This window comes from Biomphalaria glabrata, chromosome 12, assembly GCF_947242115.1.
Source record: "Biomphalaria glabrata chromosome 12, xgBioGlab47.1, whole genome shotgun sequence".
Taxonomy (NCBI): domain Eukaryota; kingdom Metazoa; phylum Mollusca; class Gastropoda; family Planorbidae; genus Biomphalaria; species Biomphalaria glabrata.
In genome coordinates this window covers 30,433,131-30,460,802 of record NC_074722.1, presented here as the reverse complement: position 1 = coordinate 30,460,802, position 27,672 = coordinate 30,433,131, and the positions used below count along the sequence as shown (strand labels likewise).

The 27,672-nt window shown below is 33.1% G+C and overlaps 2 protein-coding genes across 6 annotated transcripts in view; both read right to left on the bottom strand.

Moving 5' to 3' along the window:
- Window positions 1-1,564: 1,564 nt before the first annotated feature.
- LOC106057986 (uncharacterized) lies at window positions 1,565-10,689 on the bottom strand. Of its 3 annotated transcripts, none has more exons than XM_013215353.2 (4): window positions 10,572-10,689; window positions 7,279-7,507; window positions 5,794-5,946; window positions 1,565-5,541 (listed from the first exon to the last, which is right to left on the bottom strand). In XM_013215353.2, the coding sequence occupies exons 1-4, from the start codon at window positions 10,572-10,574 to the stop codon at window positions 5,150-5,152; spliced, it is 777 nt and encodes a 258-aa protein (XP_013070807.1). In that variant the 5' UTR covers window positions 10,575-10,689; the 3' UTR covers window positions 1,565-5,149. The 3 variants fall into 3 exon arrangements, with proteins under 3 accessions (XP_013070807.1, XP_013070808.1, XP_055861834.1); XM_013215354.2 differs by having other exon boundaries at window positions 10,452-10,584; XM_056005859.1 differs by lacking the exon at window positions 10,572-10,689 and adding an exon at window positions 10,336-10,355.
- A 4,364-nt stretch (window positions 10,690-15,053) lies between these two features.
- LOC106061969 (inosine-uridine preferring nucleoside hydrolase-like) overlaps window positions 15,054-27,672 on the bottom strand; it is a 26,805-nt gene continuing 14,186 nt past the window's right edge. For all 3 annotated transcript variants that reach the window (XM_056005684.1, XM_013220207.2, XM_013220206.2), the window contains exons 2-11: window positions 25,230-25,331; window positions 23,876-24,025; window positions 23,513-23,575; window positions 23,175-23,396; window positions 22,506-22,649; window positions 21,444-21,572; window positions 20,446-20,599; window positions 19,343-19,459; window positions 18,931-19,064; window positions 15,054-17,605 (exon numbers count right to left, since the gene is read on the bottom strand). In XM_056005684.1, the coding sequence (XP_055861659.1) occupies window positions 17,180-17,605; window positions 18,931-19,064; window positions 19,343-19,459; window positions 20,446-20,599; window positions 21,444-21,572; window positions 22,506-22,649; window positions 23,175-23,396; window positions 23,513-23,575; window positions 23,876-23,971 (1,485 nt within the window). In that variant the 5' untranslated portion in view covers window positions 23,972-24,025; window positions 25,230-25,331 and the 3' untranslated portion in view covers window positions 15,054-17,179. The remainder of the gene's footprint in view (window positions 17,606-18,930; window positions 19,065-19,342; window positions 19,460-20,445; window positions 20,600-21,443; window positions 21,573-22,505; window positions 22,650-23,174; window positions 23,397-23,512; window positions 23,576-23,875; window positions 24,026-25,229; window positions 25,332-27,672) is intronic.

Sequence of the window (27,672 nt, the reverse complement as noted above, 5' to 3'; positions counted from 1 at the left end):
TTTATCATTCTTGATTTTTAAAAATTAGGAATTTGAAGTTAGTTATGCCCAGTTTTTTTACAAGATAAAACAAAAAGTTAATTACAATGAAAATAATATTCACCGCCCTTCAATACACTGCTATCCACTGACCTAGTCTAAATGTTGAATCAGGGACATAACTTGATAACACTTTTCCTATCTCCCCCACCATTTCTTCATAGTTCTACCCAAGCCTGACAAAAGTCACTGTGTTATAAGTTAGAATCATTATCCCTTGCTGTATAGCTATTGTTTAAGTTCTAAAGAGAACAGTTTCAACAAATTTTTCCAATTTCTTTGAAGACAAAAATCCATTCATGCATGTTTTAAATAATAATAAACAAGAAAAACATTTTTAAAAAATACATTATTATAAATGACAATATTAACTTAAAATATAATCAAATTTATTTTTTTTGATTAATTAAAAAAATATTTAATTCAAACCATGATTTTGAGACCATCAACTTCTTGAAAGTATGTCGTTAACATATTGGCCACGGAAATGCATAGTTTAGCAACTATTTATTGATATTATCATTATATTGATATCTAGCTCTAGACCTAGACTTCTGATTTAGTACTTAAGAACAAGTCTAGGTCTACTTCTAGTACAAAATATTAGTAAAGCTTAGATATTCTTTTAAAAAACTTGAAGCAACTTTACATTTACTAAGCCATGTTTTTTTGAATAATTACAATGATAGGCCTTTAAATCTAGACTTTGAAGACTAAGAGAAAAATTTTCCTGAACACTAATTTATTAAACTCTAGAATCAATAATGCCTTACAATTGGAAATGCCCAAACTCGAGAGGCCTTTCAAAACTGATGTTAGATCTAGACCTACATTTAGTCTCTAGCCAAATTTACATTTATTTATTTTGAAAACGTTATAACGGTCAATCTAGAGTTTTCCCTGTGTGGCTATTTTCCTGAACACTAATTTATTAAACTCTAGAATCAATAATGCCTTACAATTGGAAATGCCCAAACTCGAGAGGCCTTTCAAAACCGATGTTAGATCTAGACCTACATTTAGTCTCTAGCCAAATTTACATTTATTTATTTTGAAAAAGTTATAACGGTCAATCTAGCGTTTTCCCTGTGTGGCTAGTAATTCTTTTCTCAGTGATATACTTCAAGTGTTAAATTTCTAGGAAAATCATAGAGCCGTTTTTGAGATCAGCTATCCTGATTCCATGAAGTTCTGACTTGAATAGAGGTATTGTAAAAAAAAACACCACCAAAGAAAGGTGTTCCTATTAAAATTCAGTCATCAACGATGAACTAAGGGTAAATATAAACAATACCTTAGAGGACTTCATGTACAAAGGGAAGTAACTTTGTAGGGTTTCTATATTGTTTTGAAGTGCAATTCAAACTATAAATTTAAAAGTCACTCCTTGCCACTTTGGATTAGGTGGATTCCACTGTATTCTATGGTATTACTTGCTCATAAATTGCAAGCATTGGCATTATCCATCTTAAATGTTTTATCCAGCATCAAAAGTTAATCTTTAAAGAAAAATAAACATGTTGCAGATAATTGAAAGTTATTTATTCTATTCCGTGCTTTTTTCAAGAAAACTAATAAAATAAGAAATATATACACAATTTCAGAGACATGGTCATCTATAAACAGAATAATTTTTCAAAATTCACTAATCTATTTTTTTTTTTAATTAGGTGAATAGAAAATTCTACCAACACAAAACTTGGTGTTGAGTTTTTAATGTTCATTAAACTTAGATGAGTTGCTCAGCTTAGAATCATAAGTCTAATACACCTGTGAATATCAGCTACAGTAGAACATCAACAGAATGAAGAAAGTAGTTAGCTTCTTAAAACCTGTCAATCCCATTTTTGGTTTCCTTGTTTTATAATCAATTATATAAAGAAAAAGAATTTGAGGAGTCAAGGTAGATAATTTCACTTCACTCTATATTATCTATTTGTACTAAGTTTATATTAACTCTGTCTGGATCAAGTTGATACTTAACATAATTATTTATTGTACCTAACAAAACATGACTTGGCAGAATTTAAGTCATTGGTTAATATGCATGACTAAATGCATGACGCGTAGGACGTAATCATCTTTTTTGAAGTAATGTCTGTATTGTATAAGATAAGATAGAATCTTTTAAACAAAAATAATTGGGCAGTACTTTACACCTATCATGTTTTAACACAAAATGTATACATTCTGACTGTCATTGAACAATGTGACCTAGAAATATAAACAGTTACATGGTATCAATCCAAAAAAACAAAAAACTTTCATTCATTTCATGTACCTTTGAGTAATGGCATTATAATAGTTTATGCACTTATGAAGATATCTTCAAGTAATATTTCTATACACTGAATATAGCAGATTAATTGTGCAGTGTAAAAAAGAACAATAAGCTTCATTGAGATGTGATCAAATACACTTTATATTAGTTAAACAGACCACATGGCCATATATACATTGACACATTATTCATTTATGATATATCCACTCATTTGTTGTTGTTTTTTTAGTTAACAGAAATAATACAGCCCTTCTGACCAACGTAAACTGGGTGCGCATCTGTATCAAGTTAAACAATTAGAAAACATGTCTGAACTTCTTGAGAGAGGGAGCGGTATGTCAAAGGTACATGAAATGTGGAGTTTTCTATTATTTCCGAATCACAACTTTTATTGGAATTAGAGCAGGTTTCAGAAATTTTTCTTTTGTTTATTTTGGAAGCTCTTTATTGGGTCAAGACTTAACACAATCACTGAGTCAACACTCCCTTTTTCAAGAAGTTAAGAAAATACAATCACATATGAAGTCTGTAAATGTTAGTAACTCCCAAGCTTGTGTTAAAGAGACCCTAACTGGGAGAATACATATGTAATAAAGTAATACTTTCTGCACATAATTCAAAAACAAAAATGTACATGTTCAAAATACAAGGCATTTACACAAGAGATAAACATGCAGCACTTGTTTGATTCTCAAGAATATCACAGTCACCGAAAAACTATTGTCACAGATATTTAGCAATCTCTTGATTATAAGGTATATAATGTTGAAGAATTAGTGGAGCTACAATTTTAGAACCTTTTGGTTTGGTACACTGTATTTCATGGGAATACTTATTAATTATGCAAAAAGGAATTACATGAATCAATACCTGTTATGTTTCTAAAACCAAAACAATAAATAAAATATGTATAATTTGTTAATGTATTTCATAATATACCTTGATACAAGAATAATAAGTATATCTATCCATCATATCTTCTTGACATAGGCTTTTATGATTCATGAAGATTTTAATTCACATTCATTTCATTGATAACAAAGGAAACAATTTTCTTCTATGACAATGTCTGGGCCAAAAAAAAAACCATATTGAATAAATTAATTTAATTTCCATTTGTGTTCATCTTCTTTGCTTTTCTTTTTTTTTTAATTACACTAGAACTGAATCATCAAGTTATCCTCTGGCCATTGAAATAATAGTTTAAGTATTTAAGTAAAGGCAAGTGCCCTGAGACATTTATTAAATTAATTTTCCATTGTATAGAATTAGATTTTAAATAAGTTTAGTTTTCACAACCACCAAATGAACCTCTAAATTCTACAACATAAATTTTGAAAAAGTGAGCATTCATCTATAATTATCCCTAGCTTTACTTAACATAAATAGCTAATATGCAAAGTACATGAAACCAGTAAATAAAGAACTAGTTACATGTATCAAAATAGTATTCAAAACAGGCAAACAACATTCAATAATTTAAATACTTGGGCAAACCAAAAAGAATAATGTTTTATTTCCGCTAAATGAATGTCATAAACTTAGTTTTACAAAGATTTAGTTTGTACAGTGAGATTAAGAATAATAGATCAAAGACCAAGACATCCAATGAGAGTGAAATTTACTAGTTTTTCACATTCTAGATTAATACAAGCAAGAATGCTCTATGACATACAACAGTGATCCCCAAACTATGGCCCGCTGGAGGTATATGGTTTGTGACATGATGCTGTCCAGCTCCTGAAAAACTTTTGCTACAGTGCTAAATAAAGCCACAAATGCTCGGTTCTATTTTCTTAAGGATTATTTTTTTTGTTGATGCAGACTGTGGAAATTTGTAAGGCCCTCGGATACTCAAAAAGGTTTTAAATACAACTGGTCTACTAAATAGCCTGTTTTGATTTGCTTTCCACAACTTAGGCACCAATTAGAACTAGAACTGTGTCTTTAAATCCAAAATTAATAGCATCCATCAAGATCAAAAGATTTCCCAGTTTAGAAGCCACAGCTCAAATATATTTTCATAAATGACATAATATCCATCCTTTTATTTTAAACTCTTAAATTTCTATTTACATATGAACAACACAGTTGAACTAATGAAAAAAAAATTCAAATTAAAAAGTAATACAATATAATGTATATTTTTTTATGAAGACTGGCAGCTATGCATCAAGTCATAAACTAGCAGACCAGATCTGAACTGTTTTGATAAATTACGCCATTTATTCCATTTATCTTTCTTCTATAAATTTTAACAGCTTGTGATGTCTGCTTTTTTTTTAATCAGTCAAAACCTGACATTTTGACGTCATGCAATAAAAGCAAACAAGAAATAAATAAGCATACTCTGTTGTTTTTTTTTATCCTACAGTTACAAGATGAACACAGAGAAGTTAATAAAACTTAAATATAATAATTAAAACTTACATGAAAATACAAAACTGATTTAACAAATAGAACATAAAAAAGCAAAATTCAGAAATGTTCATATTTTTAAAAAAAGGGGGGTGAGGGCACTATAAACAGAAGTTTAAAAAAAAAAAAGTTAAATTTAATAATGAAAAAAAAAAAAATGAAAGAAAGCTTTGGTTTAAAAAAAAAATTTTCTATTATCACCCAGCTTCTGGCATCAGAGAAACATTATATTTACATAAGTATATCATTTTGTTTAACATTAGTTTTTAGTAATTTTAATTTTTTCCAGTAACACCACAAATGTTAACAAGATAGATTTGTTCATCAACATAATTAGATTCTACTGGTAAATACCTATTTACATTAAAAAAATATCTTTACAGGTAGTATGTTTTTTTGGTTTAAAATATTTTATGTACTTGACTTAACCAGTTCAGAGTATGGTGGCGGCGGAGGTATCTCATTCTGCGAGATGCAGCTGACGACACTTTCATAAGGCGGGGGCACCATGTCGATGAAACCTTCAGAAGAGTCGATGAAGATGTGGCTTCTGCTGTCAATGCTGTACTCAGATATCTGTAGGTGGGGGTGGTAAGGCCCACGCAGCTGACGGTGTACAAACTGGTCCTGCAGGGCCATGAGGTGCAACTTGTGGGAGATTAGCATAAGAAATGCACTTACTCCGATAAAGGCATTTGAGACACACGCCAGAATAAAACCCCAAGACACCTGCCCAATTCTCTCTGGGTAGTAGTTTTGGATCTGGGTAGCAAATATGATAAGCCCAAAGCAGCCAAAAACAACTGAAACAAAAAATAATTTTATTTTCTATTTATTGAAAAAAAAATTTTTAGCTTGTAAATTCGACATGCTGATAAATTCACAATAATTATATTTTTTGTTGGTAATTTTCTTTAATTCTAAAATATTTTTTTAGAATGTTTTAATATCAGAAAATGTGATTTATTCAACGTTTGGTTCATGTTAAAGCGATTATACTAAGTTATACAAATAGTAACATTTTACACATGTAATGACTATAAGACTATGACTACCTGATACTATAGCAGAAGTCTCCATGTTCTTGTTAAAAAACTCTGGCATCATCTGGGCTTTAAGGATACAATTGCTGTACAGACCACTAATGCAAGAAGCTAAAGCAAAAAACATTGCAATGCACTCCAAGGCTCGAACAGCTTTTAACCAGCCTAAACACAAAAACACAAAGAGAAGTTTTTACATGGCATGACATGGGTTCTATCTTACAATACTTATACAGGCTCTGCTATTCCCCTATATATTTTTTGTTAGTACTGGTACCCATAGCGAGCTTAAAGGAAGAAGGCGTAACAGAGGTGCCAGACATGCTATTTTTCCTTTTTGCTCTCACTTGCATAGAGGAAATCAGCTGGAAGTGGATGGCCTCTAAAAGAGACAGCTGGAGAGATGTCATGAAGGTTGTGGGACAAACATTTGAAACTCATAGAAGGGCCCTTGCCAAAGACAGGTGCAGATGATGGTAAATATATTTTTTTAATTTTTTATTGGCCTCTTCAGTCATATAACGACTATGGTTTATCTCAGAGCACACTTCCTCATGTGGCTGTGGAGCCCTATTTTGGAGAGACACTCCCATCCACAAATAGTGCAGGTTAAGGTGGCTTTTGCTTCGGTGGTAGAGGAGCTCACCATTTTTCGGATTGTACGTTTTTCTTCCTGAGCTGAGACCCATCTACTTTCACTGTCCATAGCTTTCTTGGTCACTGTCTCTCTCCATCTGGTGCTGTCTAGAGCTATGTCTTCCCAACTTTCAGTATTGATGTTCACTGATTTGAGGTCACGTTTTATTACATCTATGTAACAGAGGTGGGGGCGACCATTTTTTTTTGTGCCAGTCACGAGTTGTCCATAGAGGATGACTTTCAGGATGCGCTTATCCTCCATCCGGTGAACATGTCCAAGCCAGCGCAAATGGCATTGTCTGAGGGCTGTAAAGATGCTGGGAATACCTGATCGGGCAAGGATCACAGTATTACACACTTTTTCTTTCCATGTGACTTTCAAGATCCTACAGAGACATCTCAAATGGAATGAGCTTAGTTTTCTCTCTTGCTTGGCATAAGTGGTCCATGATTCACTGCCATACAGCAGTGTACTCATAACGTATGCCTTGTAGACTTCCATTTTAGTCACTGTAGTTAGCTTCTGGTTTTCCCAAACTCTTGACCTGAGTCTAGCGAAGGTCGAGGCAGCCTTCCCTATGCGTTTTTTTTTATCTCCTGTTCTAGAGACAGGTCATCTTTAATTGTGGATCCCAGATAGCAGAATTCGTTTACGGCATCCAGCTTGTTATCGTCTATGAGGATGGAGGGTGGTGCTGTAGCAGGTGGGCCCATAACATTTGCTTTGCATAAGTGGCTGGATGTAAAGTTGCAAACAATCAAAAGGTCACACAAAGATTGATCTTGTGAGATATGAATGTAATTATTAGAAAAAAAAAAAAGATTTTTGTAATGTTATAAAAAAACAACTTCCCTTACCTAAGTTGTCATTACTGACAGACATGGTGCAGACAGATAGACTTCCACTGCAAGTCTGCCAAAGACCCATACTTTCCACGTGATCATCTGACCAAACAAACTGGAACTCTGCCCAGGCTGGAGCACAGAATCCAACCACAAACAACAGGGAGCCCAGCACTATACCAACAAAACCAACCTTGTAGATCAATCCTCGCTCCTTCCACATCCCCATGTTTTTAAGTTCAGTCTAAAAAAAAATAAAATAATAATAATGAAATGCATGTTAAGAGGAATACAACAAAAAAAATTCCAATATTTTTTTACCTATACCAAACTCAAGAAAAATGAGGCTTCATAGAGCTTCACGAGAACCGAAATTCTTGTAGAAGAGACAAATCTCTCCGATGATCTAACTACAGGCCAGAAGATGTTCTTGATTGATCAATTCATAAAGAAAAGCTTCTTTCTGCCATCATTGAAGAGGTTTAAAAACAGTGGTATCTAGTTCAGAGAATTCCCACTCACTATGCACTCATTCTATGTGTATTAATGCGATAATGTTTGTTCAAATTTGTTATACTACAAAGCCAAGGACCATGACCACAAAGTAAGGCACATGCATGAAAGGCTGCCGCTACCTATTGTGCAATGTGTGCATTGCAAGCAGGTGGCCGAATGTAGGGGGCAGCCTAATCATTATTATAAGGTTACCTATATTTTTTAAATTTTTTAATTTAATAAAAAAAAAATTCAAATATTTTAATATTTTATTAAATTCTAATTATTCCATTATCCTTTGAACTATATTCATACATAAGAAGCTATTTTGGAAGCTTGTTATTAGAAAAAATGGAGCGGCATGCGAGGGATTCTCACGGGTGTTTCCATAGGCGCCTATTCATTTCTGAATCTTAAATTTTCGCGGGTTACCTGTAATATTTGTTTCGATGACGCTTACAGAAGCAGATCAGTCAAAACATTTTTTTTTCTTAGTATCTACTTACTAAATATAGTTATAACCCTGCTATGCACACTACCATCCAAGCTAATGCAGAAGGTATGCACTGTTAGAGACTAGACTAGGAAGGATGTTTACATTAGGAAAAAGATAACGGAATTCTGTCGAGAGCAGACATTTTTCAATGTATTAGTGATGTCCTTATGTAAATAAACATTGTTGCCTCATTGAGTGGCTTCCCTTAAGTTATTACAAAATAAATATTGTTGTTTAGTCGAGTATCCCATCATGTAAGTAGATCTAGTAATTAAAAACTCAATGTTAAAAACATTTTCACTTTTATGTTAAATGGCTGTTAGTTAAGCTAATCATATAAATATCTATAGATATGACTATATAGATCTTTTTAATATAATAATATAATAGAGTAATATAGTAGCTAGGCAAAAAACAACAGAAGTGCAGAAGTAAAAAACGACCGATAATTTAGAGATTGCATAGTTGATGTTTTTTTACATAGGCGTACTTGGAAATTTATTACACTTTTGAATGAAATGTGAGAAGTTTTAAAGTTGTTTTATCGATTACTTTAGACAATGGCCTAATTAATGCTTAATTAAGATTTTTTTTTTAAAGTTATTTATCATTTTTTAAATTTATTATAAATCAAAAATACCCCTTATTTTTTGTTTTTAGCAATACAGGGTCCAGGAAAATAATAGAACATTATTTTTTTTTCATGCTAGATATCATGCCTGGCTATAACTTTACCTAGTTTTATCGCACTATCTTATGCACATCGTATTGAAAGTTGAAAATATGGTTAGCATTGTACCCTATGGGATTTACAGTTTTTGATAAAGAAATTTCGTCAATGACTTGAAACCACTTCAGGCCATGTAAGGCCTAATATTCTGGATATATTCAAATAGTTTTTGGGTAATAAACACATGCGCATGAATTTTAAAGCACATTCGAAAAAAAATTGTTTCAGACAAATTTGATTCCACTTTTTAAATATTTTGTTATTTTCTGCCATCACAACGCCACCATTTTGTCCACACCCCTCTGACATTTCTTGAAGCTCAAGACCTGATAATTTGTTTATTTCCTTCAATATTTAGATTCTAAGCAAGTAAAGTTCATAAATATAAATGAAATCAGCTTTGTGAGCTAGAGATTTACTACTACTATTAAATTTCTTATTTAATAAGTAGATCTAGATCTATCGTCTATGAAACTCAATTCCAAATTTTTAACTTTTGACCTGGGGGGTGTCTTTTCCGGCTTAGCCAGCGAGATGCTCTCGTATTACTTATTCCATGTCAACCAATGTTAGTAATTGTTAGCTCAAAACGCCACAAAATAATCATAACTTTCTAACTGTTAAACATACAGTCATAATTTATACACCATTGAAAAGTTCTGTTAAAGTATTTTTATGATGTACTAACGAAAAATTGTTTCTTTAAGGATAAATTTTTTATTTCACCTCCCTAAATTAAATATAGATCTAGAAGCTTCTAGATGTTAGAGATCTTAAATATAATGTACAATCACAATGCAATAATTATAAATAAGTTTTAAGTTATTCTGGCTGTAACTAAAACTACCCTTACTAGTCTTAGGCTTATTTAGGTCTAGAGTCACCTACTGAACCTACTCACACCTAGTTGTCACTGGGAGTCTTAGGACCTAAGTGTAACTCTGGAGTCTGGAATTGGATTACCATCTACTATGATCTACCTATAATCAACTTTAATGTCTAGATTCTTCATGATTTCATTGATTGGTAATGCCAATGGTTACTTTGGTATGACTGTGTATCATCATGTATGACAAGATTAGTAATCTGATTCTGATTAGTCAAATTAATAATTATTGATATAATTAATTATAATGATAATCTATAACTAGTTACTAGATCTATAACATAATAATATTCTATAATTAGTAGTGACAGTAGAGCCAGACAACCAATTCTCAGACCAGGTCACCAGGCCCAGCCGTCCCTCCCTGGATAAACTCATCAGACTGGTCCACTCAGACCACTCACGGTCCACTGGATTTCAATAATTTAGACTTTAGACAATAAAAACTAAAAAACTTTTAAAAACCTCCTACTAAAGTCCTACTCGAAGTACTCCTATCTAGTTAATCTAGTCCTAGACTTAGGGCTCCTACTCCTACACTATAAGTGTATAAGTTAAAGCTATAGTATCAGTATGCTTACAAACTAGAAATCTACAATGTAGACGTCTAGAGATCTAGATCTAAAAATCAGGTCTAGATTCTAGATCTAGACTACTAATTAGTACTAATGCTTTAACTTTGTTAATCCACTTCTGTTTACCATTGAAATCTACTTCCGTATTAAATTAAATAAACTGTCACGTGACTTAAGAACGTTATTTTGTTCTAGATATACCAACAACCGGAAAATCTAATGCCAAAAAAATTATAAAGATGACATGAGATGTTGATGCTCCATAGCATATTATGTAGGTGGATCTCAAATAGGGAGGGGTGAAATGCGAAACGAGGAAGGCCAAATAATAATAAACCCCAAACTGGCTATTAGTCTGTTGAAACATTGAGGCACCAAACATGATCTGTCGACTGTCTTCTTCCATTCACCTGTGTCTCTTCCAGTAGGCTAACAATTTAAGGCCACATTCTCAGATCTTCCTATCGCTTTTCCTTGTCTGACTCACTTTAAAAATTCGATCAACAATAAATGCAAGGATTAAGTTAAATTATTTAAGATTTGAAGATTTTAAAAGCCTTGAAGATAAAAAGACATTAATTATTTCTTATGATCGATATGCGCCCTGGACTGTCGTTCAGTTGGTCGATGGTCCAGGGTTCATATCCTGCCCTATACCATCCCCCGTCGTCCTGTGGGAATTTTAAGTTTGGGCAAATTAGATTATCTTTAACTCTGAAGGAACATCCGAAACGTAAAACATCTCAAACATTTTACAAGTAGTAGCATACGGAAAATAAGTGCTCCTTTTTCTCATAGCGGCAGGGCCTCCTGCGAGAGTTGTGGCCACCTGCATGCCTTATTTCAAATTTAAAAAATTGTAATTCCTGCCTTATATTTTGGAGTTAATTTTCAGTTCTAAATAAAATGATTTAGTTGGCCTGATTTTCATTTAATGTTATTGCAGCGCTGGTTGTGTGAAATTGTTGATCTTGGGCAATTTCGGATCAGTTTTAATTTTGAAATGACCGTTCGCGGCTACTCACTGTTAGAAAAAAAAACGCAGCTCATTTAATAAATTTTAACGAGTATAGGATAGGCCTAAATAGGCCTATGTTATATGTAGCCTTGATTCAACGGGACCCATTTTAAATTTCTGGTTTCAAATATAGGCTACTAGGCCTAATATTGCACTTAATTTTTTTTAATAGAAATTCCATGACTTTAAAACTGTTTCATGGTTTGAAATTATATTTTGTGTTTCTGTCTCAAAGAGAAAAGGGCCATACCATAATTAAATGCTTCTTTGAAAACTTGTGTGCTGAACTGTGGCTGTAACTCGTAGGCCTAGCTACATTATGGGCCTTTCACTGCGGCAAAATTCCATGCTGCTGTTTGCTTATGGAGGGACAGAATATCAGTGGTCTAAAAGTATCGGTAAAAAAATTGATGGAAAGCAGTATGAAAATTTTAGGTTCCTCCTCCACAAAGTATAGGCCTACTGTAGAGATAGTGTTGCATACAGGTGAATCCGCCCCTTGCAGAAGCAAAAATCGAAAAAAAAAAATAGCCTACCCCTTTCAGATCTTGCGTGATCCATGAGGGTGGGAGTAATGTGGCAGATGCGTGGTGGATGAGTGGTAGAGCGCTTGGCTTCCAAACCAAAGTGTCTCGGTTTCGTATCTCGGTGAATAATGGGACTTTGAATTTAGGGATTTTCAGAACTTCTCTGAGTCCACCCAACTCTAATAGGTACCTGACATGGGGTGGAGAAAAGTAAAGGCGGTAAGCCGCTGTGCTGTTCACATAGGCCTACTATAACACTCTCGTTAACTGTGGGCCACAGAAACAGATGGTTGAAAATCGAAAGTTTTACTAAAATTGTTTGGAGTTTTCAATGTTAATGCTTAAAGCCTGCAAATAATGTAACCCAAAACTTCCTTCAATGCACTTTTGCAGATTTCCCACGGCTATAAGAATCAAAGGTTCACCACGCAGTGTTCAATGGAGCTATATATATAGGCCTACTGCTTTATTGTGCTCTGTGAGCACAAGTTCGAGAAGCCGGATAGCCTCGAATTAAGGGTTGGATAACACAAAAATCGCAGAAAACAAGTAAACAACATGTTTGTTGTGGATTTCTCATATCCCCGCCTAGGCACTCTAATGAAACTAAGGCGCCGCACAGAGACAAGTGGAATGTCAGTGGCAAGTATGGCTGTTTCAAAGTGCCATACTGCCATTTTACGTCTCGGCGTTATATGAAAGTTCTCGCGAACTTCTTCACACATTCAGTCGTTCGACAGAAACCGTGTAATGTGCAAGGACCCTTAGTCTTTTAATATACCTAATGCTACTCGAACACTGTGATTAATGATTCTCTTGTAGTTGAATATCTGTTTTGAAAGTTTATCAGCTATCAAGGTGCGTCCATTATGTTGGTTAAAAAGCTATTTGAGAAACACTGGGTAGTTTCAAAGTGACTCAAAGGAATTCAAGACCGAATATATTGTTTTCAGAGCAAAGGGAGGATATGATATTACACGAGGCACGTCTCTCTCAAAGACTAAATGAGAAGGAAACCAGATTAAGAACTCTCGGCCTTTGGAAGCTTGCCTGCATCTGCAAATCATCATTCATGTTACGATTGACACATTCATTATAGGAGAATAACAAAAAAAAAAGTATTGTTACAAATGAACAGTGATAGGTAGAGGTCAACGTGTGACCCCGGCGAGATGACACAGCAGCGAGTGTTCTCTGGAATCTACATGTATAAACAAAGACAGGATGTGACGTGTCCTCACGTGTTGTTCCAGGGGACGAACAGATCTAAGAAGGGGGCAGTGCTACAAATGAACAGTGACAGATAGAGGTCACTACGCGTGACCCCGACAAGATGACACTGCAGCGGGTGTTCTCTGGAATCTACATGTATAAACAAAGACAGGATGTGAAAGTTGAGTCGTCTAGTTCTTTGCAGTGTTTTTATTTGTGTGCCTACAAGTAAATTTAGCCAGAAGATCAGAAATACGTAACAGTATTAAAGTAACAAAGTAACTAAAATTAATACTGCTTGTAATAACGTTGTAACTCTGTGCAACAAAGCTATCACCTACTAAGACCAAGTGTCTACCACCGACAAGTGTCGAGACTCATCATTTTGAAGACTTCTGCCTAGCATCATAAGGATTAGAGCGAGCACTTCAAGAGAAGTATTTGTTACGATCCACCAAGAAAAAGAACTAGAATGGACAATTGCTAGTGGACATGGCAGTAGAGAGGTGAAGTTGCCAGTGGACATGGCAGTAGAGAGGTGAAGTTGCCAGTGGACATGGCAGTAGATAGGTGAAGTTGCCAGTGGATATGGCAGTAGAGAGGTGAAGTTGCTAGTGGACATGGCAGTAGAGAGGTGAAGTTGCCAGTGGACATGGCAGTAGAGAGGTGAAGTTGCTAGTGGAGAGAACAGTAGAGAGGTAAAGTTGCCAGTGGACATGCCAGTAGAGAGGTGACGTTGCCAGTGGAGAGAACAGTAGAGAGGTGAAGTTGCCAGTGGAGAGAACAGTAGAGAGGTAAAGTTGCCAGTGGACATGCGAGTAGAAAGGTGAAGTTGCCAGTGGAGAGAACAGTAGAGAGGTAAAGTTGCCAGTGGACATGCCAGTAGAGAGGTGAAGTTGCCAGTGGAGAGAACAGTAGAGAGGTAAAGTTGCCAGTAGACATGCCAGTAGAAAGGTGAAGTTGCCAGTGGAGAGGTAAAGTTGCCAGTGGACATGCCAGTAGAGAGGTGAAGTTGCCAGTGGAGAGAACAGTAGAGAGGTGAAGTTGCCAGTGGAGAGAACAGTAGAGAGGTAAAGTTGCCAGTGGACATGCCAGTAGAGAGGTGAAGTTGCCAGTGGAGAGAACAGTAGAGAGGTGAAGTTGCCAGTGGAGAGAACAGTAGAGAGGTAAAGTTGCCAGTGGACATGCCAGTAGAGAGGTGAAGTTGCCAGTGGAGAGAACAGTAGAGAGGTGAAGTTGCCAGTGGAGAGAACAGTAGAGAGGTAAATTTACTAGTAGACATAACAGTAGAGAGGTAAAGTTGCTAGTGGACAGGACAGTAGAGAAGTGAAGTTGCTAGTGGACATGACAGTAGAGAGGTAAAGTTGCTAGTGGACATGACAGTAGAGAGGTAAAGTTGCTATTGGACATGACAGTAGAGAGGTAAAGTTGCTAGTGGACATGACATTAGAGAGGTAAAGTTGCTAGTGGACATGACAGTAGAGAGGTAAAGTTGCTGTGGACATGACAGTAGAGAAGTGAAGTTGCTAGTGGACAGGACAGTAGAGAGGTAAAGTTGCTAGTGGACATGACAGTAGAGAAGTAAAGTTGCTAGAGACATGACAGTAGAGAGTTTAAGTTGCTAGTGGACATGACAGTAGAGAGGTAAAGTTGCTAGTGGACATGACAGTAGAGAGGTGAATGATGAATAGATGCAGGGGTATTTGAAAGTATTGTCAGGTAGCTGTGTGAAGTTTTAGAAAAAAAGGTTAGGGTATTCTTGTTTTTAAAAGTTTATTACAAGTACCGTACATTATTAAGTTTAATTCTAGCTGATAATACTGAAAACAAATATAAACACTGAACCCAAAGTTAGCTCAAAAAGTTTAATTAAACTTTATAGATGTACTGGCACAACAATTCACAGTTACAAGGCTTTACAGCCAGCCATTTGGAATGTCCAAAAAAGTTAACATTTAATATACAAATCTGAAAGCTTATGAAGAACATCAAGTTATCTTATTTTATAGTACAAATGCAAAATACAAATATATGTCTAATGCTAGTCTTATCTGGCAAGTAGGCCTACATGTATTTCATAATGTTTGTATCACAGACCTATATATATTATATCTAGACTGGAAAACGGACACAAGCAATTGATCAACTCACAGACCTATATATATAAAGATTGTTATATATTAATCACAGAACTATATATATTAATGCAAATTCATGAGATAAAGACATTTCCTGTTAGTTTCCATTAAGATAATGTTTCGAAAATCCTAGATCGAAATAATTCATGTCTATTGATTTTAGTCATCTTATGTACATTTAAGTAGATTGATTACCTAGATCTTCTTAGATTATGTATCTAAAAATTGCAAAATGATAATTATGAGATGAGAGTGCTCTTTTTTCGATGTTCAATTACTAAATCTAAATATACATGTTTCATAGGTTAGGGTTGAAAAAAAACTTTAATTCAAATAACTACTTACAAAACAACGCCTTGTTTCAACTTTAAAAAAAATTGTGTCACATTTTTTTGTAGAGTTAAAAGATCTCCATGTCCAGTCGAGATATAATATATAGGTCCGTGGTTTGTCTATTCCTCCATTAAAAGATTGCATAGTTATTTAATAATGAAACTTTTTTTTTTAAATAGCATTTCAAAACAAAAATGCATAACTGTTTTTCTATAATCTCTAAACATGAAAAAAAAAAAAAAAAAAGAACTTGAATGGACAAATAGTGCTTTACAGAATAAATAATGAACAGTTGAATCAGTGAACAAACTTTTAGAAATTCACCATCAAAACTGTAGGCTACAAGTAAAAAAATATCAAAATTCTTTTATAGCCATAGATATGTGTTGTTTTATATTAAAATAGCAAAAGACATTGAACAGTGATAATTTGATTGTTAAATAATACTTAGTAGTACATTAATGATTTTAGTACTGACAACCATGTTGATTAATGAAGCTATAAAACATTAAAAAAATATATATACTAATATGTTATTTTCATAAAAAAATATAAAAAGCTTACAGTACATAATAGATAAACTTTGTTCTAATACTGTTAGGTATTTAAACCAAACTTATGCACAGTAAAATATCAGATGGAAAAAATGTGAATTAAAATCTTTAGGTGCTATAAATATATGTTTTGAGCAAATATAATTACATGAGATTCATTTTATGTTTCAAACAAAAGGTGTCAAATGTGTGGTCATTTTCATATAAAAAGGTGTCGTAAGCCAAAAATGTTTAATATTATAACCACAAAAAACTTAGCTAATCCCCAGCTAGAACTAGTTGCACTTATCTATATTCTGAGTTTTCACTACAACAAAGCAATATTTGATTAAATAAATGAATTAGAAATAATGCTCAAAAGATGAAAGCAAAGTTAATCTGTATACTCACACACAGTTTTACTTATATTTAATATTTACAACCAATTTTTTCTTCCCTGAGACATTGTTTTTTTAAAGCTTCAAAGCAAAACAATAAAAACAATAAAAAATAAGAAAAAAAAAAACAGATTGGATATTACTAATTTCATTGAAAAATAATTAATACTATTGTTAAATGATAACAGTAATCACTCAGGTTTTAACAGTTCCTAATGTATTTTACAGTTAATTCCCTTTTCCATATAATTCATATTTTGTATCTGGTAAATTAATAGTTAAATGAAAACCAAAGATACATTATTATTTATAAAACATAGTCGCTAGAAAACAGTAAATAAAATGTATGTGAAAGAATTATCAGGAAGATGTAGTTCTTTTTCTATGGCCACCTATTAAGTTAATCTAGATTAATCTAGATGTGCACTATACCCAAACACAGGTCTAATACCCACTAGATGGGCTTAGGGTTAACCTATATTCATAACCTATGCCAGAGAACAGTATGTCCTTTGCCAATCTGCTATACCCAATTACCAGATAACATTTGTATCTATATATTGTATGATAAACAGTTAAACAACATTAATTTTAATTTCCTTCAAAAGTATTGGAACATGATCTTTCCCTGGTCCAGCCAAGGTGATAGGTGTAAGTGTTAGAGAATCTGACTCCTCTATCATGCTGAAGACAGAGCCAAATAATGCCTGTGTCTTGCCGAGGTCCATGTTCTTCACAATGAAAACATTGGCAGGCTTGTTCAGGAAGCCACGTTTGTCCACCACCATCTGTCCGCGAGTGTAGTCTCCCTTAAGCTCCACTGTCGCAAAAACTTGATCCTTTTCCAGTACAATGGTAGAGTCAATCATCATCGACACTGCAAACACTTCAGGGCTGACCATCCCTGTCTTAGCTTGTAAAGACAGTTCTTCAGAGGTAAAGCAATCAAACAGAAAGCTGGAAATCTCTGTTCCGTTGTTTAACCAGGAAACACAATTTGCCTTTAAAAAAAAAAAATTGAAGAAAAAAATAAAGTTACTGTACAATAAATTAGATTGTTTGATTGAAAAAAAAAAGAAATTTGATTTGACTAACATTCAGCATTCCTTAGTTTATTAAAACAAGCATAAATAACAGATCAAAGAGAGCTAAATTATGTCAGGTCCACTTGTTTACACTGGTCCAGTGTAACAGAGCAAGATGATAAAAGACACAAAAGAATTTCTCCTCGCCAAATTGAGGGTCTTAAATTCATATATTGGTTAGGCTGGTATTTTTACTCTAAATATTAAGGATGTTACCAAGCTCTAACAAGTATGTACGTTTTGGGAGGGGGAGTAGAGGCCTTAATAATTCTTTTCAAGGGCCACATGATATTCTTATTCTTACAGCTGAGCACAGACATGCCAACAAAACATCCCATCTTGAATAAAACCTTATTTTTTATTTATAAACAATTTTATATCTGACAAGTAAATTACTATTTAAACCAATTCAGAACACAGCCAAACTTTGAAATAAGTCTTCCACATTATTACTCAAACAAATCTCAAAATTCAGGTACTAAACTCATCAGATGAGCTAGTAGATAAGGGAACACTATGATATTACGTAAAAGGGGGGGGGTATAAACAAACAGAGTCTGAAGATTGTTCTCTAACAAAACAAAATAAAATATTTAAATGAAATAACAGGTACAGTGGTCCCTTGACTTTTGCAGGTCTGACTTTGCAACAAATGCACTTGGTAGAAGTTCTTACTACCCAGTCGAAAGAAGAATAGCACCACTTTTCAAAGAACTATTGAGCTTTGTTACAATTTGTTAAAGGGTGATTTTTTGTTTGGGATTACATATCGTAACGTTCTCTAACTTATGATCTCACTGATAAAAAATGATAAAACTAGAAAGCATGAAATCAACATTGCTGATTGATACAATTCTTCTAAGAAAAAATTAGTAAGCAGTTTACTAAATCTGGAACAGATAAAATTTATAAAAAAATGACAATAATGAAATTAAATTGTTATGAACATAATAATGCAATAGAGTCAAAAACCATGTCCGCTTAGTATGGCTTTAATACACTAAATGACTACATATCACACATCTCTAACATCTCGTGAACACATTCTCCCAGACTAGTTACAAGCACATGTAAACATAAGAATGACAACTTATACAGTAAATAATTTTCAAAACAATGAAACTTGATACCATCCAGGTCTTATTGACACCATCATGTAAGGTAAGAAAAAAGTATGACTAAGTCAAAACAACAAAGCAATAAGTGATAACAACAAGGATAATGATAATAAACTGACTTACGAATGGCATGCAGTGGCGCTGACTAATTTCATATGGCAGAATATGAGCATTTCTTATTTCTTGCAACACTATGTGAGCAGCCTCTGGGTCAAACATAAAATTTTGCTCAGCGCAGGCTGATATGTCTCCTTGAGCTGATCAATGAACAAATAAAACTCAATTGGGCCAAATAAATAAAATAAAAACACTATTATCAAATGACATCTAATTGTGTTGAAACATTAGCCACAGAGAAATAAAATGATTTTGCTAAAAATATACTACTTTTTTAGCAATCCCCATTTTAAAAAATTCACTATATTCTTAAAAATATATAATATAGGAAAAAAACTATACATATCGATCACCCTTTTGGAACCAAATAAAATAAAATGTTCTTGTGTTGCACTCAAAGCCAAACTTAAAAACTTGCCTTCCACATTTCCTCCAACAATGTAAAGCTCTTTCAGGTGGTTGGCTACAAGTGGATCTAGTCTCAAGGCAAGGGCTAGATTGGTGAGAGGACCCATACAAATTAGTGAAATCTCTCCTGTAATGAAAGAAAAGGGTTGTTACAATCACAGGACTATATAAATAAATGCTTGATTGCAGCCAAAAACTAAAAAAGCAAAATTTTGTGTGCAAAGGATGTGTAATGAAATCTATATTGTGACATTAACAATTGTAAATAACTATATCTTTACATATTGCTTTAAATTTGAAGACAAAAAAATCAAGACTTAAAAAGAGATAAAGAAAATAAATAATAAAAAAATATCATTTCTTTTATTTGAAGCTTAGTATATCTCCTTTATCACTATTTGTTTTAAAAAGCTTATATCAACTCACTCTATATGTCTGTCTGGTAAAAAGTTTTTTACACGTTATTTCTCTCACACCCTTTCTCAGATCAAGTTGAAAAATTGTGTAGATAATAAAGAAACAATTTAAAAAATTAACCAATTAGTTAATTAATTACTGGTAATTAATTATTTTGTTTGATACCAACATGGGAAATTAATCCAGTAATCATAGATATGGCCAAATAAGTAAGGTTCTGTCCCCTTAGATAATTGTACACACTATTTCTCCCACACCTATTCTCAGATCAAGTTGAAACTTTAAAAAATTATTTATTGTACCTAACAAAACATGAATCAATTAAAAAATTAACTATTTAGACAAATAACTATTCGTTATTAATTGTTTTGTTTGATATCAAACATTGAAAATTACTTCTACATTATTGAGAGAGTAGTTGTTAATGTGGAGTTTTTGCCTTTAGATAAGCTTTGTTTGTTTTTTTAATATTATTATATTTTGCTTGTTTTCAATCTGTGTTTAATTATCTAAGGTAAATTTATCAGATTATCTGATTGGTTCAATATAATATATTGTTATTAGATTATTTATTAATTGCCTAAAAAGGCATCAAACAATGAACAGTGGAAAATGCACACAAATTTACACTTTAAAAGAATCAAGTCATATTTATTACAACATGTAAATAAGTTTAATTTACCACTGTCTGCTGACCTGGATTTTCATTCACACTTCGAATAAGGGATGAAACAGAGTGTTCTGCCTGTACATGGCCTTCAATCTTTCTGGACCAGGACAGCCCGGGTAAGTTTTCATCTCTTCCACACAAACCAAGGAGAGATTTTTCTGCACCTCTGCACACCTGGACCTGTATCAGAATAGAAAGTTGGATATGTTAAATGGTTTTGCTATATAGATGAAACAAATTATTTCTATGCCTACAAAATTAAACAATACAACATCGTGATAAAACTGATAGGCCTATTACTCAACTTTTTTCAACACAGCGTTCTTTGTTTTTTTAAGTAGCATTTAGATATAGCTTTTCTTCTAAGCATTTTGTCATTATATATATATATATATATATATATATATATATATATATATATATATATATATATATATATATATACACATGTATAAATAGTTAGCAGCCCTTTATTTTTTTTTATCTTTGTACTGATATCAACTGAAACCAAATAAGGGCTTTTATAGCTTCTCCTTTCTCAGCATTGGTCATATAATATGCATACTGAATGCAAATTATTATTTCTTTAATAAAAAATGTCAACTTATTTAACAATTACTGGTATAACAAATAATTGATAGTTATAAAAATAATTGGTGGTCAGGTTAATCAGATAGCGATTCTTCTATTTTAAGAAACTTAATTTATAACTAAAGGTGGGGGCTTTGCTTCAATAGAAAGCAGCACCTACAAGTATCAAGCCATTAAACTACAAGTTATCTTAACATAATCAAAATCTAGAAAAAATAGATTTTTACAAGGGATTAATAAGCTGGAGTGGTATTCTACAAATATAAAAAGGGCATAGATATAAACTATAAAATATTAAAATAATTTTTTTTTTAAACTTAAATGCTAGAAAAAAGGGAGACAATCTTCCAAATACTGAAGAGATTATTAAATCATTTTTCAAAACATGAGAAGCAACCATCAGTGCTGACAGACTACAGCCTGTGGTACTTACATCATCACGCCCACAAGCCTTTAGTACTCTGAGGGCATTCTCACATGCATTAAGGACAGAGACTCTACCAGCGACACAGTTAATGGCAATCAGGTCTATGTCAGGTCTGGATGCTGCCAGCACTATGGCCTGGTTTTAGGAGAGAGAGAAAAAAAAAACTAACTTCACTTTTGAGAACTCTGGTCTACATAAACATCTGATTATATTTATAGATCAAGCAAGGTAGACTTAAGACAGTAGGTCACAACCACTCATTGTGAAGGTGCCTTTGGAAGACTTCCTTATCAACTGAATCTTGTGTTTACAAATATTCAATCAGAACAGATGTAGCAGTATTGAATTTGAAGAATTTTTTCACCACTAGTTTAAATATAATAATTTATTTTTTTTTCAAAAAAATAAAAAAACACTTTTCTAAATTTGCATCTTTCAATAAGACATATATAAGAATATAATGAATATTCACACTCGTCTAGAGTAAATTCATTAGTAAAATCACTTAACTTAGAGACACTCCAGGACAGAAGACTAAAACGTAAAGTAGTAACAATGCATAGAATAAATTAATTAGTAAAATCACTTAACTTAGAGAACACTCCAGGACAGAAGACTAAAACGTAAAGTAGTAACAATGCATAGAATAAATTCATTAGTAAAATCACTTAACTTAGAGACACTCCAGGACAGAAGACTAAAACACTGAAACACAATTTACTTATAGAAAAACACATACAGAATAAAATGCTGAGAAAGACACTTAAGCTAGGAATAACTCTTATATGTTGTGCTGCTTCCCTAGTGCAATAAGAGCCTTGAACAGGCTGCCTGAAAGAGCTAAGGAAACCAATGACTAAGACTAACAAGCACAACTAGATAAACACATAGATATATGTGGGGCATGATAATCTTTATTTCTTTTTTTAAAGCATCTGTAATTTATAAGATAAAAGCTAAAACATCACAAGAGAAAAATATTTTTAAATCACAAACAGACATCTTTATATAACTTCAAGGCATGAGTTAAATTTAACCTTATCGCTATCTATGCCCAAAACTAATTACCTGAGCTGCTGTGGGGCTAGAATCCATATCTAGAATGACTCTACGTCTTGCTACAGTTGCTCGCCTTGTTTTGGTAGGATAGACTGTGTGGAAAGCCACATTGAATTTACGCTTCTTTGAGTTAGGTGATGCTTTCTGAAGAGGCTGGAATATAGATATATAGTTTTATGTCTTTGTGTAAATGTACTTATACATACAATAGGACTCTGTTTATTTGTCACACTCAACTTTACTTATCTTATCTTATAAAATACAGACATTACTTCAAAAAAGAATTTCCCTAGACCAATCTAGTCATACATGTTATCAATTAAATTATTTTTTGGTTTTATAAACATTAATTTGTGTTATATAAAAAGAATATATAATATAATATAGAATACATAAAAAGAGCATGCATTTCCATTTAATTCTACACCAAATAAAATATTTTTTTTAGTACAAAGTTATAGAAGTTTAATCATAACAGGAAAGTGAACTACAAATAAGCAAGATGAATAATTCCGTCAGATCAAGGAAAAGAAAGAATGAATATGTTGGATTGTAATAATTTTACATAGGAGCATCTATAAATAATAAAAATGAAGACAATATTGCCAAACATTAGGGTATCTACTAACAGGTATGCTCTATTTGCCTAGAAGTGAAGAGGTCAATGTCTAAACCTACCACAGCAGGCTTGAAGTCCTGATGGCTGTTGATGTGCTTCTGCAGAATTTTCTTTTTGTTAAAAACTGCCTTACACAGGTGACAAGGGAACAAGACCACTTGGCTGGTGCCAGCCTCCTCTGTCTCAATATGAACCATTGTTTCAATCTCTGCTCCAGGCAACTTCTCTGCCAAGATCTCACTCAAAGCATTTGCTACTTCCTGCTGATTTGAAGAGGCCTCCTGAAATATGTTTCCAATCAATTGCAACTTTTTTTTCAAGTTTCTTAAGAAAAATTGTACAAACAGTGAAATTTTTATGCCACCAAGTGTAATGGTGTAATAAAATATATAGGCACCTCTGAGTCCACAAATGCTGTTTCTTCAATGTCATCTGGGTCACGCTTTATCACTGCAAAAGCCTAGGACAAGAAAAAAAGATTTTTTTAAAACATAGAATTTCATCTAATTAAAAACAAAAGCATCATCAAACTGTGCAACTAATGGATTTGAAAAACACATAATGTAATAAATTTTTCAAGATCCTGACCTCAAAGCTAATGAGTAAAAAAAAATAATTACTATGATGACAAATTTTATTGTTTAGCCTAACCTTTAATGTAAGCACTTTAAATAACATGTACCTCATTACTGTGATGCAATATGTTTTACTGAAATAGCGACAAGGTGAAAAAGAAATATATAAAGATCTGAATACATACTCCTGCCAATTTGTCTGGGCTGATAATGTTGTTCTGTACAGATGTATTCCTTCGTTTGGTAGCGTAGGTATGGGTATTGGAGCATTGTGGACACATTTCAATAAACTTGATAATTAAGACACGAGGCACCAAGGCATATATGGCTTTGATCTGGTACATGAAAAGAAAGAACACACGTTTTAAAAAGATTCACACATGCCTGTTACAAGATGTTTTGAGTACCATAATGTTTTTGTATTTCTAATAATAACTGCTAGATAAGTATTTATGATACTGGTAGTATAAGATCCCACGTGATTCATTGGCAGCTAGGAAAGTGTTGTGAGACTACTAGTAAAGTAAAGTTCCCCTTTCAGACCTTGTGATCTATAGGGCATATGGTATAAAGGTCATCTGTTTCTGTGGCCTACGGGTTAAGAAGGTGTCATGTGGCCAGCACAACAACCAACCACCTTTACTTTTCCCTAACTAATGTCAGGTACCCATTAGATTTGGGTGAACTCAGAGGCACCCAAGGATTCTGAAATAAAAAAATCCCAGTTTTCACCAGGATTCGAACCCAGGAGCCTGTTTCAGAAGCCAAGTGCTTTACCGCGCCTTCCGAGATTATTAATAGCTGCCTTTTATATTTCCAGCTAAACACTAAATACTACTCATAATGGAATGAGTTTTTAATTTTCGCATGCATTCTCCTATATTCAATACCAAATATAACATTTTCTGATAACAATCAAAAACGTTATTGAAGTTTAATCATAACAGGATAGTGAAATACAAATGAACAAAACGAATGATACTATCGAAACGAGAAAAATAATTACGGAGAGAAAGAGTTAATATAGTTATATAAAATATTGTGACAACAATTACAACAATTACACGTCAAACCTATAGCTTGACCAGGTAAGGACATTGTTTCTAATACTGCCAAAAACTGAGTGAAATGGAAAATCAGAACCTTACTATCAAGCAAAAAAAAAAATGTTGACCCAACTTCACCAGTTAGCACTGTAAGTAAATCATTTTTCATTATTCAATTATTTCTAAAATATATAAATGGTTTACAGGCAGCAGTGTAATTGGGAAGGCAAATTGGGTGGCAAACTGTCTACAGATTGTGGACTTTTGGCATTACTATGTAAAGAAAATTTAATCATAGACAACTGTTTGTCTTGAAATTCAAATCCACATCTAATCAAAATTCTTTTGATACCTAGAATTTCCAATAACGTTTTTGTTATAATTAGCAATAAAGAAATAAAGCTATAGGTCATAAAAGTAAAATTTGCCATCTACAAATTTAAACCATGTCCACAAATGAGTCATGACATATTATTTTTAATTAATTACTCACGGCCCTGTAGGTTTGAGCTTGGCCCACGTGTCCATTTTCAGAATGTGCAGAATAAATAATGTCAAAAAATTCATCGATTGTTGCAACTCTTTTAAACAGATTCTGTCAAAGTAATAAAATGGAATAAATTATTGTAACATTACAGTCAACAGTAAGTGTGATAAAATTTACAATATAAATACGTGAAATAATTAATATTTAAAAAAAACAACAACTCTAGCATGTAATTTATTAAGATTCTACTAATTTGTGAAACTTGATATAACATGACACCAGCATAGCAAATCTTGAGAGTCAACACATTGTAATATTAATTAATGTTCACAAGTGCCATTTATATTACTTCGTGAGAGATTAGTTTTTTAAAGATATATATATAAATGTGTACACCCTTAAAAAAGGGATGTTTTCTATTATAATTATGTACACAAGTTAACTTAAAGATTTACCAGAAACCAAATATTCAACACCAAAATTTTACATTAATTGAACTGCCTAGGCCTGACTCTATTCGTATAGGAGAGTGTTGTATGATATACTGATACCCCATTTTCAGCATACTATAAAATCAAACCAGAACTTAGACAAACTTCATATTAAATGGAATCTCATTAAAACAAGTGCAATAAAAAAAAAGCTTCGGTATTATAAATAAGTAGAGAGCTAATAGAACTGGACAGTGAGTGGCCTAAGTGCTATCATTATAAAGGAGCCACAGAATCAGACCATTTCTACTTATCTTCCTGCAAAAATAAGGTTTACAAAGTTATTTTGAAGGAATGATTAGGAATTGATGCTTTTAGTATTTTTATTACACTTTTTAACAGTTGAAATCTTAAATCACAGCCCTGATTGACAAATATGTGTACACCTGTTTACAAATAGAAGTAATGAACTCATCGCCTAGCCTGTCACATGGGAAGTCTACACTTATTCATAAAAGAATAATGTAGAGGCTTTTTTTTTCAAAACAGAAGCCATAAGCTGGTGGTGTATTGTGGTGTCAGGGCAGCAACAAGTGACCATAATGAGGTATTAATGGCTACTCTTATGAAAAACAAATTAGTCAACAGTAATTATATGATTGTCATTAATTTATTGAAAGGCTCATCACAAAAGTAGTTGTTTTTTTTTTTGTATTCATCTGTCATTTTAATAAAAGGTTTGAAAGATTTATTGTTTACTGATGACAGAAGAAACCATTAACAACTTGCTCATTTCAAGATGTTTACAATGTGAAGCTGCTGCACCTGTGACAATGAGAGGGTGAGGTCGATGAGAGGGTGAGGTTGTGGTCTTAAAGAGGATAATCAGGAAATGCTGTTTGAGTTGTGTGCAGTGTTAAAATTTGTCCATTTCTATCGTATTTTCTATTTTAGCACTATTTATTACATAGCTCTTATGTATTATTAGATGTGATAAAGTTGTTTTTAGATTTGTAGTCGAGTGTTTTAAAGGTTAGCTTTTATAGTCTTAGGAATACAGCCTAAGCCTTTGGATCTTGATCTAGTTACTTGCATGATTAACCACAATAGTTACATTATACGGTATATATAATATAATAATATATATAGAGTATAGAGTGTTACTGACTACTCATTAACGGTTAACCACAATGGTTACTGACTATTGGGCTAGGACTAGATCAGCTGACTACTGTGTGTGTAGTTTAATACAGTGATGCCCAAAATACGGCCCGCGGGCCGGATGACGTGGTTCCATCCGGCCCGCCGAAATGTCGGCACAAAGTGTAGACAACCCCATCGAAAAAAAAGTTGACTTATGTATCTTTACCTATGTTAGGGCCCTTAATTTTTCTTTAATTGATTGGTATAATGACCTTTAACATTAGTGTGTTTATCAAATGAGAATCTACCCGAAAAAGAGAACGGATCTTAACTTTTTTTTGTGGATCATATTTGATCTATAAAAAAAAGTGTGGCTATTTCTAAAAAGAACAAATTATAAACGTCATTATGAAACAAATATTCTTGGTTTGAGCCGCGAATAAAAAGATTGTTAGACTACGTTTAGAGATTGGAGGATTGTTGGAAATATTTACCAAAAAGCGACAAGAAAATGAGTTGACGTCAAAGGTAGCTACAATGTTGTTCTTTTTTTAAGTACAGAAATTAAGCCATTTTCTGACGCGTGAAAAAAAAAATCACTTCAGATATCCAATTCCTTAATGTAAGTACTAGCTCCACTTGTTTTTCTAATCTAATAGTTTCAAATTCAGGTAAATTTCATTTTTTTAATGTGTACATTTTCGTTCATGTGGCCCACGACACGAGCGTCAGAAATTAAAATGGCCCGCAGGTCGAATTAGGTTGGGCATCACTGGTTTAATAGATATACGTCTAAACTCAAAATATTTTGTAAAGTTTTAAAACAAATTAGATTTAAAAGTCTTGTGCTGAGTTAATCAGTTCATGTAAAATCT